Source organism: Phaseolus vulgaris, chromosome 10, assembly GCF_051622355.1.
Source record: "Phaseolus vulgaris cultivar YP4 chromosome 10, ASM5162235v1, whole genome shotgun sequence".
Taxonomy (NCBI): domain Eukaryota; kingdom Viridiplantae; phylum Streptophyta; class Magnoliopsida; order Fabales; family Fabaceae; genus Phaseolus; species Phaseolus vulgaris.
Genome location: NC_143507.1, coordinates 22,644,566 through 22,657,850, shown reverse-complemented (window position 1 = coordinate 22,657,850; position 13,285 = coordinate 22,644,566). Strand labels below are relative to the sequence as shown.

General features: G+C 46.1%; 1 protein-coding gene across 1 annotated transcript; it reads right to left on the bottom strand.

The window, feature by feature from the left end:
* Positions 1 to 1,086: 1,086 nt before the first annotated feature.
* LOC137817879 (uncharacterized) lies at positions 1,087 to 1,563 on the bottom strand. The gene has a single exon (XM_068621104.2). The coding sequence runs from the start codon at positions 1,561 to 1,563 to the stop codon at positions 1,087 to 1,089; it is 477 nt and encodes a 158-aa protein (XP_068477205.2).
* Positions 1,564 to 13,285: the final 11,722 nt, after the last annotated feature.

Here is a 13,285-nt window from a genome sequence, read left to right as displayed (position 1 = left end):
CGCTCCTAGCTTGATCTTAGACGCTCCTAGCTTGGTCTTAGACGCTCCTAGGTTGATCTTTAGACGCTTGGCTTGGCCCTCCTCCATCACAGGTCCCTTTGGCTTTATCTAGCCTTCTCTTCAGACCTCTAAGCAGAACTCGGTTGGCAAACTTGACCTGCCCGTTCGACTGATGTGAATACCTGCTTTATGCCCAGCTCTGTGCATAGCTTGCCCAACTATTGGCTAGCAAAATGGGTGCCATTATCGGATACCAACTGCTTTGGGACTCCGAAGCGCCATACCATATTCTTCCACACAAAGTGTTAGATTTTGTGGGTTGTGATTTGCGCAACTGGCTCAGCCTCTATCCACTTTGTGAAGTAGTCAATGGCAACCACGAGGTACTTCATCTGTCGAAGTGATAGAGGGAACGACCCCAGAATGTCAATCCCCCAGGTATGGAATGACCATGGGCTATAGATCGACCTCAGCTCTTCCGGGGGCGCCTTGTGCCAGTCAGCATGTTGTTGGCACTGCTTGCAACGATATGCATATCTCGTGCAGTCTTCCCTCATGATTTGCCAGTAGTATTCTGCACGAACAGCTTTCGATGAGAGAGCTCGGCCACCGACGTGAATCCCGCATATCCATTCGTAAAGTTCTACCATAATGCGCGTGCACTGCTCACCACTTACACATATCAGGGTGGGGTGAGTGAAACCATGTCTGAACAAATTTTCGTCGATCAGGGTGTATCTGCTCGAATTCTTCTTGACTACTCTGGCCTCTATGGGTTCCAGCAGAAGTATCCCATCAACCAAGTAGCGTCGGTAGGGGGTCATCCAAGTCTCTCATGCTTCAACTAGGCAAACTTGCATTGACTCTTCCCCTGGTAACGCGTATGTGCTTATTCTGGGTGTTTTCAGGGTTTCTTGAGCCAACGACCAATGACTTCTCTTGACACCTTCCGAGGTGCTTATCTGTTGGACTTTCGTCGTGTCATCTGTGGTGGTTTGAGGTGTCCTCAAGGTCTCTTGTATGACTTCTTCTGTCTGCCCCCTTGCATGAACTAACGAGCTTTGCTAGCAAGTCAGCTCGTGCATTCTATTCTCGAGGGACATGTACTAATTCGAAAACTATGAAAGTCTCTTTCAAAATCTGAACATACTGTAGGTATGCGGCCATCTGGGGGTCCTTGGCCTGGTACTCTCCTGTAACTTGTCCCGTTAGCAGCAGAGAGTCACTCTTTGCTATCAAACTTTTCGGCCCCATCTCCTTAGCTAGCAGCATTCCAGCTATGAGGGCCTCATACTCCGCCTGGTTATTGTTGGCCTTGAAAGCAAAGCGCAGGGCTTGCTCAATCAGAATCCCGTTTGGTCTTCCCAAGATGACATCAGCCCTAGTCCCCTGTTGGTTAGAAGACCCATCTATGTAGAGGACCCACTTAAAATCTGCCCCTTTTTGGTGTGTGGCTTCTGAGGAGAGTTCTACCACAAAGTCATCGTAAACCTGGCCTTTGATAAGGCCTCTAGGTTCGTACTGCACATCGAACTCTGATAGTTCCACTGCCCAACGCACCATTCTACCTACCACATAAGGTTTTTGTAAGATCGCGAATGGGCAGGTCTGTCATTACGATCACCATGAAGCTTTGGAAGTAGTGGCGAAGTCTTCGCGCTGAAAATACTATTGCCAAAGTTGCCTTCTCTATGGCTTGGTATCTTACCTCAGGCCCTTGGAGCACTTTACTCACAAAGTATATTAGTCTTTGTACCTGGTCCTACTCCTGAACTAGGACTGAACTGATCGCCCTGTGGCTTGCATGGTATTGGGGTAGCCAAGTACTCCTTCAATTTGAGGAAGGATTCCTCACACTCCTTGGTCTAGATGAACCTGCTATTTCTCTTGAGGCATTGGAAATAGGGATGCCCCTTGTCTCCCCTGCTGACAAGAATCTGGACAGAGCGGCCATCCGCCCTGTCAGTTGTTGCACTTCCTTCACCGATATCGGGTTGAGCATACCTATGATTGCAGCGCACTTCTCTGTGTTTTCTTTTATCCCACGTTCAGTGAGTAGGAACCCTAAGAACTTGATTGTTTCCACCCCAAACACACACTTTTCAGGGTTCAGCTTCAACCTGTATTTAGCTATTGTAGTGAATAACTCTTCCAAATCTGCGACGTATTGGTCCTTCACCTGGGAAGTGACCACCATGTCGTCCACGTACGCCTGGACATTTCGTCCTATCATGGGCGCAAGTACTCTGTCCATTAGTCGTTGGTAGGTCATGCCTGCATTCTTGAGCCTGAAGGGCATCACTTTGTAACAGTAACATGACAGCTTCATCATGAACACCATCTTTCATTCGTCCCTGGGATGCATACCGATTTGGTTGTACCCCGAGAAAGCATCCAGGAAGCTTAGGAGTCTACGCCCTGAGGCACTATCTACCAGGGCGTCGATGCTGGCCAGTCGGTAGGAGTCCTTCGGGCAGGCTTTATTAAGATCCGTGAAGTCCACACACATCCTTCACTTCCCAATACTACGTTCGCCAACCACTCTGGGTATTGTATCTCCCTGATGTGGTCAGCGCTCAGCAGCTTCTAGGTCTCCTCTCTGATGACCTGTCGCCTATCGTCATTGAACTTTCTTCGTCTCTGGCGGAAAGGTCGGACCTTTGGGTCCATGGTGAGGCAGTGGCACAGGAAATCGGGGTCGATGCCAGGCATGTTTGAGGATGACCATGTGAAAGCATCCATGTGTCGTGCTATGACCTCGACAATCTGGTCATGCGCTTCTTGGCCCAAAGATCTGCCGAGCTTGAACTTCTTACCCCCAATCTCTCTCTCCAGCACCTCCTCTGTGTGCTTGGGTCGTCTCTATTGGGCGATCTCGATTCGGGTGACCCCTTCTTCCCTTGGAGACTGGGTGGCTACCGAGCATATTCTCCTCTTTGTCCTACCCCCCCCCCCCCCCCACCCCTCGATGAAAGCACTAGGGGTGGCTGGTATCACAATGTCCATGATCACCTGAGAGAACGGCATGGAGGGAGCCTTAACTGGCAACGGCGGGGCTCGCTCATCCATAGTACATTCTCATACGTTCTGCAAATTCTTGTGCAGTTCCTCATCGGTTCTGCGCAGCTCTTCATTGTTTGCTTGCGATCTGGCCAGATCAACCTGGAAATGATCCTGGTCGACTCTGGACTCTGCTACTGCCTCCTGAAGGGCGTGTATGGTCTCCATGAGTTGTTGCATGGAGACGTTGTCCCCTCCTGAGGGCGCAATAGATCCTTGTCTCGTGCTCCTCATTTTGCTGGTGGCTCTCAACACGATTGCGGATGGGACCTAGTTTTATCGGGCCCCACGGTGGGCGCCAAATGTTCTCGTCGGTTGACTCGATTGCCGGTTGACTCAAACGGGAGTCTCTGGCCCGCTTGTCTCCACCTGAGAATCGAACTTCCTTGGGTTGAAGGACGCTTTCCTGCAAAGACAAAGGGCGCCCTAGCGGTCGTTTGCACTCCGACGCTCAAGTCAGTAAGGGCTAAAGAAACAATAATGTGTATATGCAGTTTCAGTCTTACAAACGACGTACCTTACTAGGGTTCTTACCACCATATTTATAGGTAGTATCTAGGGTTACTTCTATGATGCTCCCACGTCTCTTAGTGGGCTTAGGGTTCCTGCGAGGATGTCCTTGCACCGCTATCACACAATCTTAACGTAATATGACGCATAAGACTTCCCTTTTCTGGAGTGCATAGACCTAACAGCGTAGCCGCCAAGCTACCTACTCACGTACCAGCGCTGCGGCATCATCTGTTATGTGGGTGCCCTAAGTATTCACTTGTCATGCATGCAATCTTTCCCTAGGAACCCTAACCCTAACGGGCCTTAGCGCCTCCAAGGAACACTTTCTTGTGTCGTACCCGAATGTATACTCACCCCATGCATAATCCTCTCGTGACTTAGGTTTCTTCTGGTATCGAGGTGTTAACCCATGTTAACTCATGCAATATGTGGGGCCCAACTTACGTGATCCACTATTGCTATCAGTCCATCGATATTCGATGTCTTTCCCCAGGCCGATGACCGAGGTTTGACCTGTAGATGAATGATTTTTTTTTTGTTTAAAGAGATCAAGTATACTGTAATGATTTCTACATTTTTTAAAAGGTAAACCAATACTTCTACAATTAAGAAGTTAAAATTACAATTAAAACTTAACCTCATTTAGTTTAAACTTGAGTGAGACGAATTTTGAATACGAGCTACAGAGTAGTTTAAGTGTGAAACTAAATTCAAGGAGAAGTTGTATTATTTGTTTTTAGTTGGAGATTCGGAATGTTGGGAAAGTAAGTTCTGGTTTTATGAACATCTTAAAATGAATTTTGAACATAAATAATTTGTGGTAGAACTCATTTTGAATTAAAATTTTGAATATGTAAAATAATAGGCGTGACGTGGTGTTTGCATTCTTACCCGTGAGCTATAGTAGGGCCTTATTAAGAGATGATTTCATGGGTGGGACAAAAATAGGGTGAAAGAAGAGAAGTTGAGCAATCTATGATATATTTAGGACTCTTGAATAGTCAAGCTAGTCCGTTACTATTTGGTCAAGGGATGCTTTTAAATATTAATTCAAATATATGTTAATTCATTTATACTCTTATTTATTATTTAATGTATAACTGTTTATATATTTTAAAATCTTCAAATTAACTAAAAGTAACGAAAATCACAATACATACCAATGTAATTTTACACTGTAAGTATGCATTACGTTGAAATTGGTCTAATCGGTTTTTACATGCTATCAACGTAATACTAAGTCAAATGTTTAGAATATATTAATCATTAAAAAAAATTATAAGATATTTTGTTGTTGTTATAAATAATAACGAATTTTGTGATGAGAAATTGAAGTTTGGGATGATTACCAATGTCATTTTATAACAAAATTATTATAAGTTGTCTTAAAAACATTGTCATAAAAGTTATTATAAAAGTAAATTCGCGATGAATATTTTTTATGCCATTAGTTACTAATGCATGTGTTATTAAAGTTTAACAAAATGTATGAAGTAAAATCATTGACAACCTTTAATAGCAGCAATAATGAGTATAACAACAAAAAAGTTACAAAACGATGATGCTTAAATATAATTTTTGTTTCAGTCTATCCAAAAGGTAGTGTCTACCAATATTGGCATTAAATAGCAGAGGGTATTTAGGACTCTTGAAATAAAGTAATGTGGTGATAAATATAAGTAAGTTTCCCACATAGAGAAGTGTACTTAGAAGACCATTCGTTTAGGCTATCGTGAGTTGCTTCAATATATACAAATTGTTGAGTGACTATTCTGATTTGCTATATTATATGTATTTGATTGAGTAGGGTACATGCATATTTTTCAAATGTGGAGTATTTTTCAAATGTGGAGAGGACAAGATAACTCAAATGGAAAATGAGCTTGTAACTGTGAAAAATCAAATGAACACTTTGCTTGCATATATTGTTTCAAGAAAAGTTGTTCCATAATATTTTGTTGCAATGACAACTAATTTGGTTCATGCATCCACCAATGAAGTATTAATATATTTAAATATTTATTAGTGTCTTTTATTTTATAATTATAAACATACAAATTCATTAACTTAAAATTATTTATTTGAGGCATCAGATTATGGAAGTGGTATTTCATCACCTAATCAAGTAATAGGATCAAGTGTTGGAAGCAAAACTGATTAGGGATGTTTGTTTTAATTTTAAACTTGATTAGGGATGTATGAACATTTGAACAATTATGTGTTGTAATTTTAAACTTGATTAGGGATGTATGAGCTTTTTATGTGTTTTAATTTTCAATTACATATAAACTTTTGAACATTATTATGTGTGCTTTAATTTTCAATGAAATGAATGGATGATTATAACTTTATACATTATTTTATTTTATTATGGAAAAGTGGTGGTTAAATTTTATAAGTGTATAAAACAGATTATAAAAAAGTGGTGGTTAAATTTTATTTATTCAAAATTAAAATTACATCAGTTAAAATCGCCACTACTTACGTATATTATGTTGCAGATGGATACTGCTCCTTCAAGTCAATGTGTTTGATGAAGAATTTTGTGTGTTCTGCTTTGAAGATTGTATGTGTATTTGGTAGGGGTGGGCAAAAAATTCAATTTAATGAAATTGCTCCAATTTTGCCCTGATTTATTCCATTTAAAATCCATTTATTTAAATTTGGTTTTTTTCCTAATCCATATTTTATCAATTTTTCAAATCAGAAATCCATTTTGATTAAACGGATTTTAAAAATTGGAAAATCCAAATTTCCAATCCAAATTTTTTCTCTCTCTCTCTCTCTGATACCCTTCTGATCCTGCTTGTTGACCAGAACGTTGGAACTTGCCTCGTCAAACTTGGATCGACGTGTGCACTGCTTCAACCTCCGTCCTCCGCCAAGATCCACCTCAAGAACCTGCAAAAGAACAGAGCGGCGCCGCTGCGGCCGATCGCACTCCAACGCCCAAGTCAGTGACCGAACCACCAAATACTAAGAGCAATAACACTCTAGAACTCTCAAGGAACCGTGCAATGTTCTCTCTCACAGTATGCTCAAGAACTCGCAAGCGTAAAGAGTATAATCTGAACGTGCGTACCTCGAAAGTTCGATAGGAAACCCTTTTATACCTGGTCACTTTCTCTCTCCTGGCAGTTACAGACCTGGACACGTGGCTCGCATCCAGTCGTACACGTGCCATCATCTGGAGCCTCCTTGACTTGGGCGCTGCTTCTGACTCTCTTTTTGGCTAAGTTACTTATGCATGGTACTGCCCAGTGCATAGCTAACTTGGGAGTGCGATCTCTACTTGGAACTGGCGAGTTAGGGTGCCTTCGTACACCTTCCCTGTGGTCTCGCCGGCCGCCTTCATAATCTGCACCACTAGGTCGCCTGAGTTTACATCTGGCGACTTCATCTTTAACCCGGTGATCGCCGATTCTGGTATGCTGGAGATCGGAACACGCCAACTTAATAACTGGCGACTTCACGAGCCCCCCGACTTCCTTCCCTTCTACAAATCTGGCGCCTTGTCAACACGCCTACACTGTAGCTTGATGCCACGTCATCACTTCCGACTACCAGGGAGGTACACAAGCCCCCCAGTCTTAAGCGAAGACTTGTCCAGCGAAAAGACTGAAAGAGTCACGTCAACACCGATCTACGTGGTACTGACGCAGAATTCCAAGCGGTTGTACTTTCTGCTTCTCTGACGCTCCACCAAACCCCTCACCCATCGCTCGACACGTGGCTTCATCAACGGTTACCTTCAGTTAACATTTGCGCTTCCCAAACCCATTTCGAAAAACCCTTAAACCCATTTTCGCTCCACTGTTCCATCACTTTTCTTCGTATCCTCAAACGCTCCAACTCTCTTCTGCAAAAAAGCTCTCAGCGTTCTTCAACATTCTGAATCACCAACATTCTCCATCGCCTTCCTGATCATAAAAGGTACTTCCTTTCCTTCTCCTGGTGGTTTTTCCTGCATTTTAACCGATTCGCATCATCCTTTAACTGTCTGGTGCATACGTTGTGGGTTGTTTTTGCTATTTCTCCTTCTTCGTAACTTAGGGCTCCGTCAACGTCACAACGAACCTACGTTCGTTCGTTTTTCACCCTTCTTCCATGATCGAGTCAACCTCTGTGAACCCTAATCATTTTTCCTTTTCTTCTTCCTTTGCAGCTTCAACAATGACTCGCTCAAAGATCACCCCAAATCCTCCTCCTTCATCACGAAACCCTTCCTCACAAGCACACGACCCACCGCGAGCACGCGGCGCTTCGTCTTCTCAGGCTGAGAGGCCTGCACCTTCCCGCCCCAACCTGGCCCAGGCTACTCCGCCTGTCACCGGAGGAGCCTCCGTCCCCCCACCAGACTTCAAAAAACTATATCCCTGGGCCAACTCGACCCTGTTGGGGGAAACATCTTCTGTGAACACTGCTGGGGCAGTTCTGCGACTGACGAAGGGGGATGAGCCTCACCAATCATTCCACAAGGAGCACGACGAGAAGATGACAGTGCTACCTTGCCCCCCTGGCCTGCCAGTTTGCGCTGATGACAAGGCAAACAACGGTGGACCCTTCTGTTTTGTCTACACAACCTTGTTCAAGAAGGTGAAACTCAGGTTTCCCTTCACTCGCTTTGAGAGGGAGCTTCTCACCGAGCTCAACATTGCCGCCGCCCAGCTTCATCCCAACAGTTGGGCGTTTGTGCGGGCATTCCAAGTCATGTGCGACCACCTGGGGTTGCCAGCATTTGTGGATGTCTTCTTGTTCCTTTTTGAAGCCAAGCACCCAGGAGATCGCCTGTGGGTTAGCTTGAACGGGATTGCTGGGAGGTCAATCCTCTCCATCTTCCAGCAATCCTATAAAGACTGGAAGGGCAAGTTCGTCCAGATACGCTCCAACGACAAGGACGCTTCCTTGCTCGACGGTTTCCCCTTGTACTGGGTAAACAAGGGGAACAAAGAGTCCAAAAGCTGCTTCAGGAGACCCAGAAGTCCTGATAGCATGGGCGCTTTGGACAGAGATCTCTGTTTCTTCTGGAAGAGTGTGGCGGATGCCAACATCACCTTCCTCACCACCACCCTCATCTGCTTCGAGTTCTTCGAGGACCAACTCGAAATTCGAATAGGTTAGAACGCTTAAGTTCTTGTTCTAATACTACTTCTGTTAACTGTTTCTGGGCGTCTTGTGCGTTGTGCGCAAGACTTTGGTTTTATTTTTCTGCACCCTTTATCTGCTTTGCTGCATATTGCCTTATGCATTTATTTTCTCTCTGAACTAACCCATGCATTTTTGCTCCATGCAGATAATATGTTGGGCCAGGGCAAGCTCGCTGAACTGAGGGCGCTCGCCCGAACCCACGGGTTGGCATCGGGTTCCCAAACCGTGCCAAACTCTGTGGTGGAGATCGCCGCTGCTCAAGGCAGATCGCCACCCAGGGGCCCAACTTCCTCTGAGGCCCAACCCGCCAACCAACGGAAAAAGCTTGTCCTCAGGAAACCCAAGAGGAAAGCTCCCCAAGTAGTCCATGAGGAGGAAGAGGAAGACGACGAGGTAACCGAAGATGGCCTTATCACGAAGAGGAAGAGGGTGGCACCTTCTTCTCCACCTGCTCCACCCCCTCTTCCAACATCAACACCGCCGTCTACGCCTGCTCCTCCTCCATCATTGCCACCTCCACCAGCTCCTGCTTCACCAGTCCAAGCCATTCCATTGGCATCTGCGCCACCTGCGGTCGAGGCCCCCGAGCCAAACTTCATGGAGGACCCCCCGAGCGCCTCCACGCCTTGTGCAACAGCTGGAGGGGGTCCTCCTTCAAATGCCTCAGCCGCAGACGCTGCTCCAATCGGGGATGAAGTTGCTCATGACTCTCCAATTCTAATTACTGAATCCCCGACGTCGCCACCTCGCCAAGAAGCACCTGTTGATCAACCAACTAAAGAAGGTGGCGGCGAGAGCCAACAACAGGCCCAACCGGCGCCTCCACAGGCAGGTCTCTCCATTGAGGTTAAGAGGATGTGGGAGCCTTTCTCTGCTAAACTGAAGATGATGGCAGAAGACTTCCCCACTATTATATCTAGAGCTGTGGAGAGCTCCACCAGGAAGCTCCAGGACGACCTCTTCAACCTTCGAACTGAGAATAGCACTATGAGGATTGAGGTGGAGAAGTTGTCCTTCAATCTGACACTCGCGGAGGTTGAACACTCCCGAGTAGAAGATGCGATGAGCACCGAGCTCCGGTTAGCGCGCAAGGAGGCCACCGATCTACGCCACAAGGTGCAACTTCTGGCTCAAGAGAAAATTGAGCTGGAGAGCAAGATTGTACCTTATCGCGTTAAGGTGGCTAACCTAGAGGCCTTGATAAAAACTGACGCCGCCAAGGTGAAGAAACTGGAGCAAAGGTCAGCTGATCGGGAGATCTTCCTGGGAAAGGTGGAAAAAGAAAGGGATGACACCATGGCGAAACTTGCTGAAGCCAACACAGAGAAGGGAAAAATCGCTGCTGAACTGGGCCAAGTGCAGGCAGAATCCAAGAAGGTTGTTGAAGACCTTCTTCAAGCTCAAGGAACCATTGAACAACTCAAGAAGCAAGCTGAAGAGCTGGAGCAGCAGAACAAGGGGCTGAAGGAACAAACAGAAGAGCTCAAGAAGCAGATTGAAGAACTTAATCTGAGTTCTGCCCAAATTCTGGCTGCTGGATTCGAGGCCGCACGGGAACAGTTCGCCTGCTTGTTCCCTGATCTGGACCTTAGCATGGTGTCCCTTAACAACGAGGTGGTGGATGGAAAGGTGGTTCCTGCTGAAGACTGATCAATTTCCTCCATCCACTACCTTTATGCTTTCTCTTTGTATTTTGTGATGAACTTTTTTCTTTTTCTGTTTATGTACCCCGAACTGATATTTACTTAATGAAATTGCCTTTGTATTTCTTCCTGTAACTTCTTTTCTGCTTTAACTTTCCTTGCGTGATTTACTTCAAAGAAATAACTTAGCGATTTCGTAGGCACGATCTTATACTTAACTGCTTCGAACCACTTCAACTTCAAATAACAACCATTTTAACAACTTGTAATATTAAGGCAATTAACCTTAGCGCAAAATTACTCTTCAAGCAACGAACTTTAACTCAACTATTGGCTTAAAACATCGCTTCATCCGATCTGCTTCATCAAAACGGGTTTTTAACTTTCTCGCCACTGTTTGAACTTTTTCTGGTCGCCAAAGACTCTTGGCGACATCAGCTTCTTTCTGGCTTCATACCTTGGCCATTGTTCTTTATCTGGGGTAGAGGCGCCTTTCGGATCCTTCTCTACCTTCCTGAACTTCAGAACAAAGACCAGGTGGCTAGGCGCTCTCTTCGAACCTACCTTAGCCACCTTCCAAACTTCTTCCACCCTTTACACCATACCTGAACTCGTTCGAGACGAGAAGGATTTTATCTTGCCTGAACTCGCTCATAGGCGAGAAGGTCTTTAGCTCGCCTGAACTCGCTCATAGGCGAGAAGGTCTTTTACTTGCCCCTACATTGCCCCGGGGGTTACATCTTCTCGCCCCCAGAAACACTGAGGACTTTTCACTGGTGCCTCTACATTGCCCCAGGGGTTACATCTTCTCGCCCCCAGAAACACTGAGGACTTTTCGCTCTTCCTCGCCTGCACTCGCTCGACGGCGAGGAGGTCTTTAACTCGCCTCAAGACGTGCGAGGGCGTTGAGGTCTTTTAGCTGGTGCCTCCGATCGCCGAAAGACGATGAGGACTTTAACTTTAACTTGTGCCTCCGATCGCCGAAAGACGATGAGGACTTAAAACTTTAACTGGTGCCTCCGATCGCCGAAAACAATGAGGACTTAAAACTTTTAACTGATGCCTCCGATCGCCGAAAAACGATGAGGACTTAAAACTTTAACTGATGCCTCCGATCGCCGAAAAACGATGAGGACTTAAAACTTTTAATTGATGCCTCCGATCGCCGAAAAACGATGAGGACTTAAAACTTTAACTGATGCCTCCGATCGCCGAAAAATGATGAGGACTGAAAACTTTTTAGAAAGCATGCAATATATCTTTAACTTGCCTTAAGTCACATATAAGTGACAAGGTCTTTCTTCAAAACTTTCTGAAAACAACAGGCACGCAATCTAAAACAAATTGTACTTTGAAAACTTCTCTTTATTGGGTGGCCTCATTAAAAACCCTCCTTAGGGAAAAAAGAGTGCCCCTTTCAAATTGTTTTAACAGAGACATTGTAATGTAACTTCGTGTTTGTCTTTACTTACAAAGCTTCTTAACTGTAATACAACTTCAGGTGCATGGCGTTCCAAGTGCGAGGAATCGCCCCTCCTTCCAATGTCTCTAAGCGGTAGGCGTCGTTCCCGAGCGCCTCGGTTATTCTGAACGGTCCCGTCCACTTGGGCGACAGTTTATTCTCCATCTCGTACTGGTGGGCTTTCCTCATCACCAAGTCGCTTTCTCTGAACTGTCTCGGCATCACCTTCGAGTTATATCTTCGTTCAATCCTTCTCTTCACCGCTTCAGCCTTCAACCTCGCCTCCTCCCTGACCTCATCCAGTAGATCCAGGTTCAACCTTCTTTCCTCATTCGAGTCTTCCTCTACGAAGTTCTGGAATCTCGGCGAGCTCTCCTGGATCTCCACTGGAATCATTGCGTCGCATCCATAGACCAAGCTGAACGGGGTCTCATGGGTTCCTGACTGCTCAGTGGTGTGGTACGCCCAGACTATACGGGGTACCTCCTCAGCCCAGCTTCCTTTGGCTTTCTCTAGCCTTCTCTTCAAACCTCTCAGCAACACCCGATTAGCTGACTCTACTTGGCCATTTGTCTGAGGGTGCTCGACGGATGCAAACACTTGTTGAATTCCCACCCCTTCGCACAGCTTCTTCAACAGGTGGCTTGCAAACTGGGTCCCATTGTCCGACACCAGGCGCTTGGGCACTCCAAACCGACACACAATATTCTTCCACACGAAGCCTTCGATCTTGTGTGCGGTGATCTGGGCCACTGGTTCTGCTTCGATCCACTTGGTGAAATACTCAATCGCCACCACCAAGTACTTCATCTGCCTGATCGCCAGCGGGAATGGTCCCAGGATGTCGATTCCCCAAGTATGAAACGGCCAAGGGCTGTAGATCGACTTCAACTCCTCCGGAGGCGCCTTGTGCCAATCGGCGTGCTGTTGGCATTGTTTGCAACACTGCGCGTACTTCTTGCAGTCTTCTCTCATCGATGGCCAGTAGTAACCTGCACGCAGAGTCCTTGCGGCCAGAGCTCGACCCCCGACGTGGCTTCTGCATATTCCTTCGTGGAGCTCTGCCATGATTCTCGTGCACTTCTCGCCATGTATACATTCCAGGAGTGGGTGAGTGAACCCAAACCTGTACAGATCGCCATCAATCAATGTGTACTTGCTAGAATTTTTCTTTACCTTCCTAGCCTCTGTCGGATCCAGCGGGAGAAGGCCATCTACCAGGCACCGCTTGTACTGTGTTATCCAGGTATCTGGCTCATGGGTAGCGCAGACCTGCGTCATGTTCACCCTCTCTCCCCGACATGCTCTAATTCTCGGCGATCTCAACGTTTCTTGCGTTAAAGACTTGTGACTTCTTGCCGCTTTTTCCGTCGACCTGCTTATCTGAAGAACCAGGTGATCTGCTACAAATGCCCTCGGCGTCTTCAGAGTTTCTTGAATCACCGTCCTCTGTCTACCC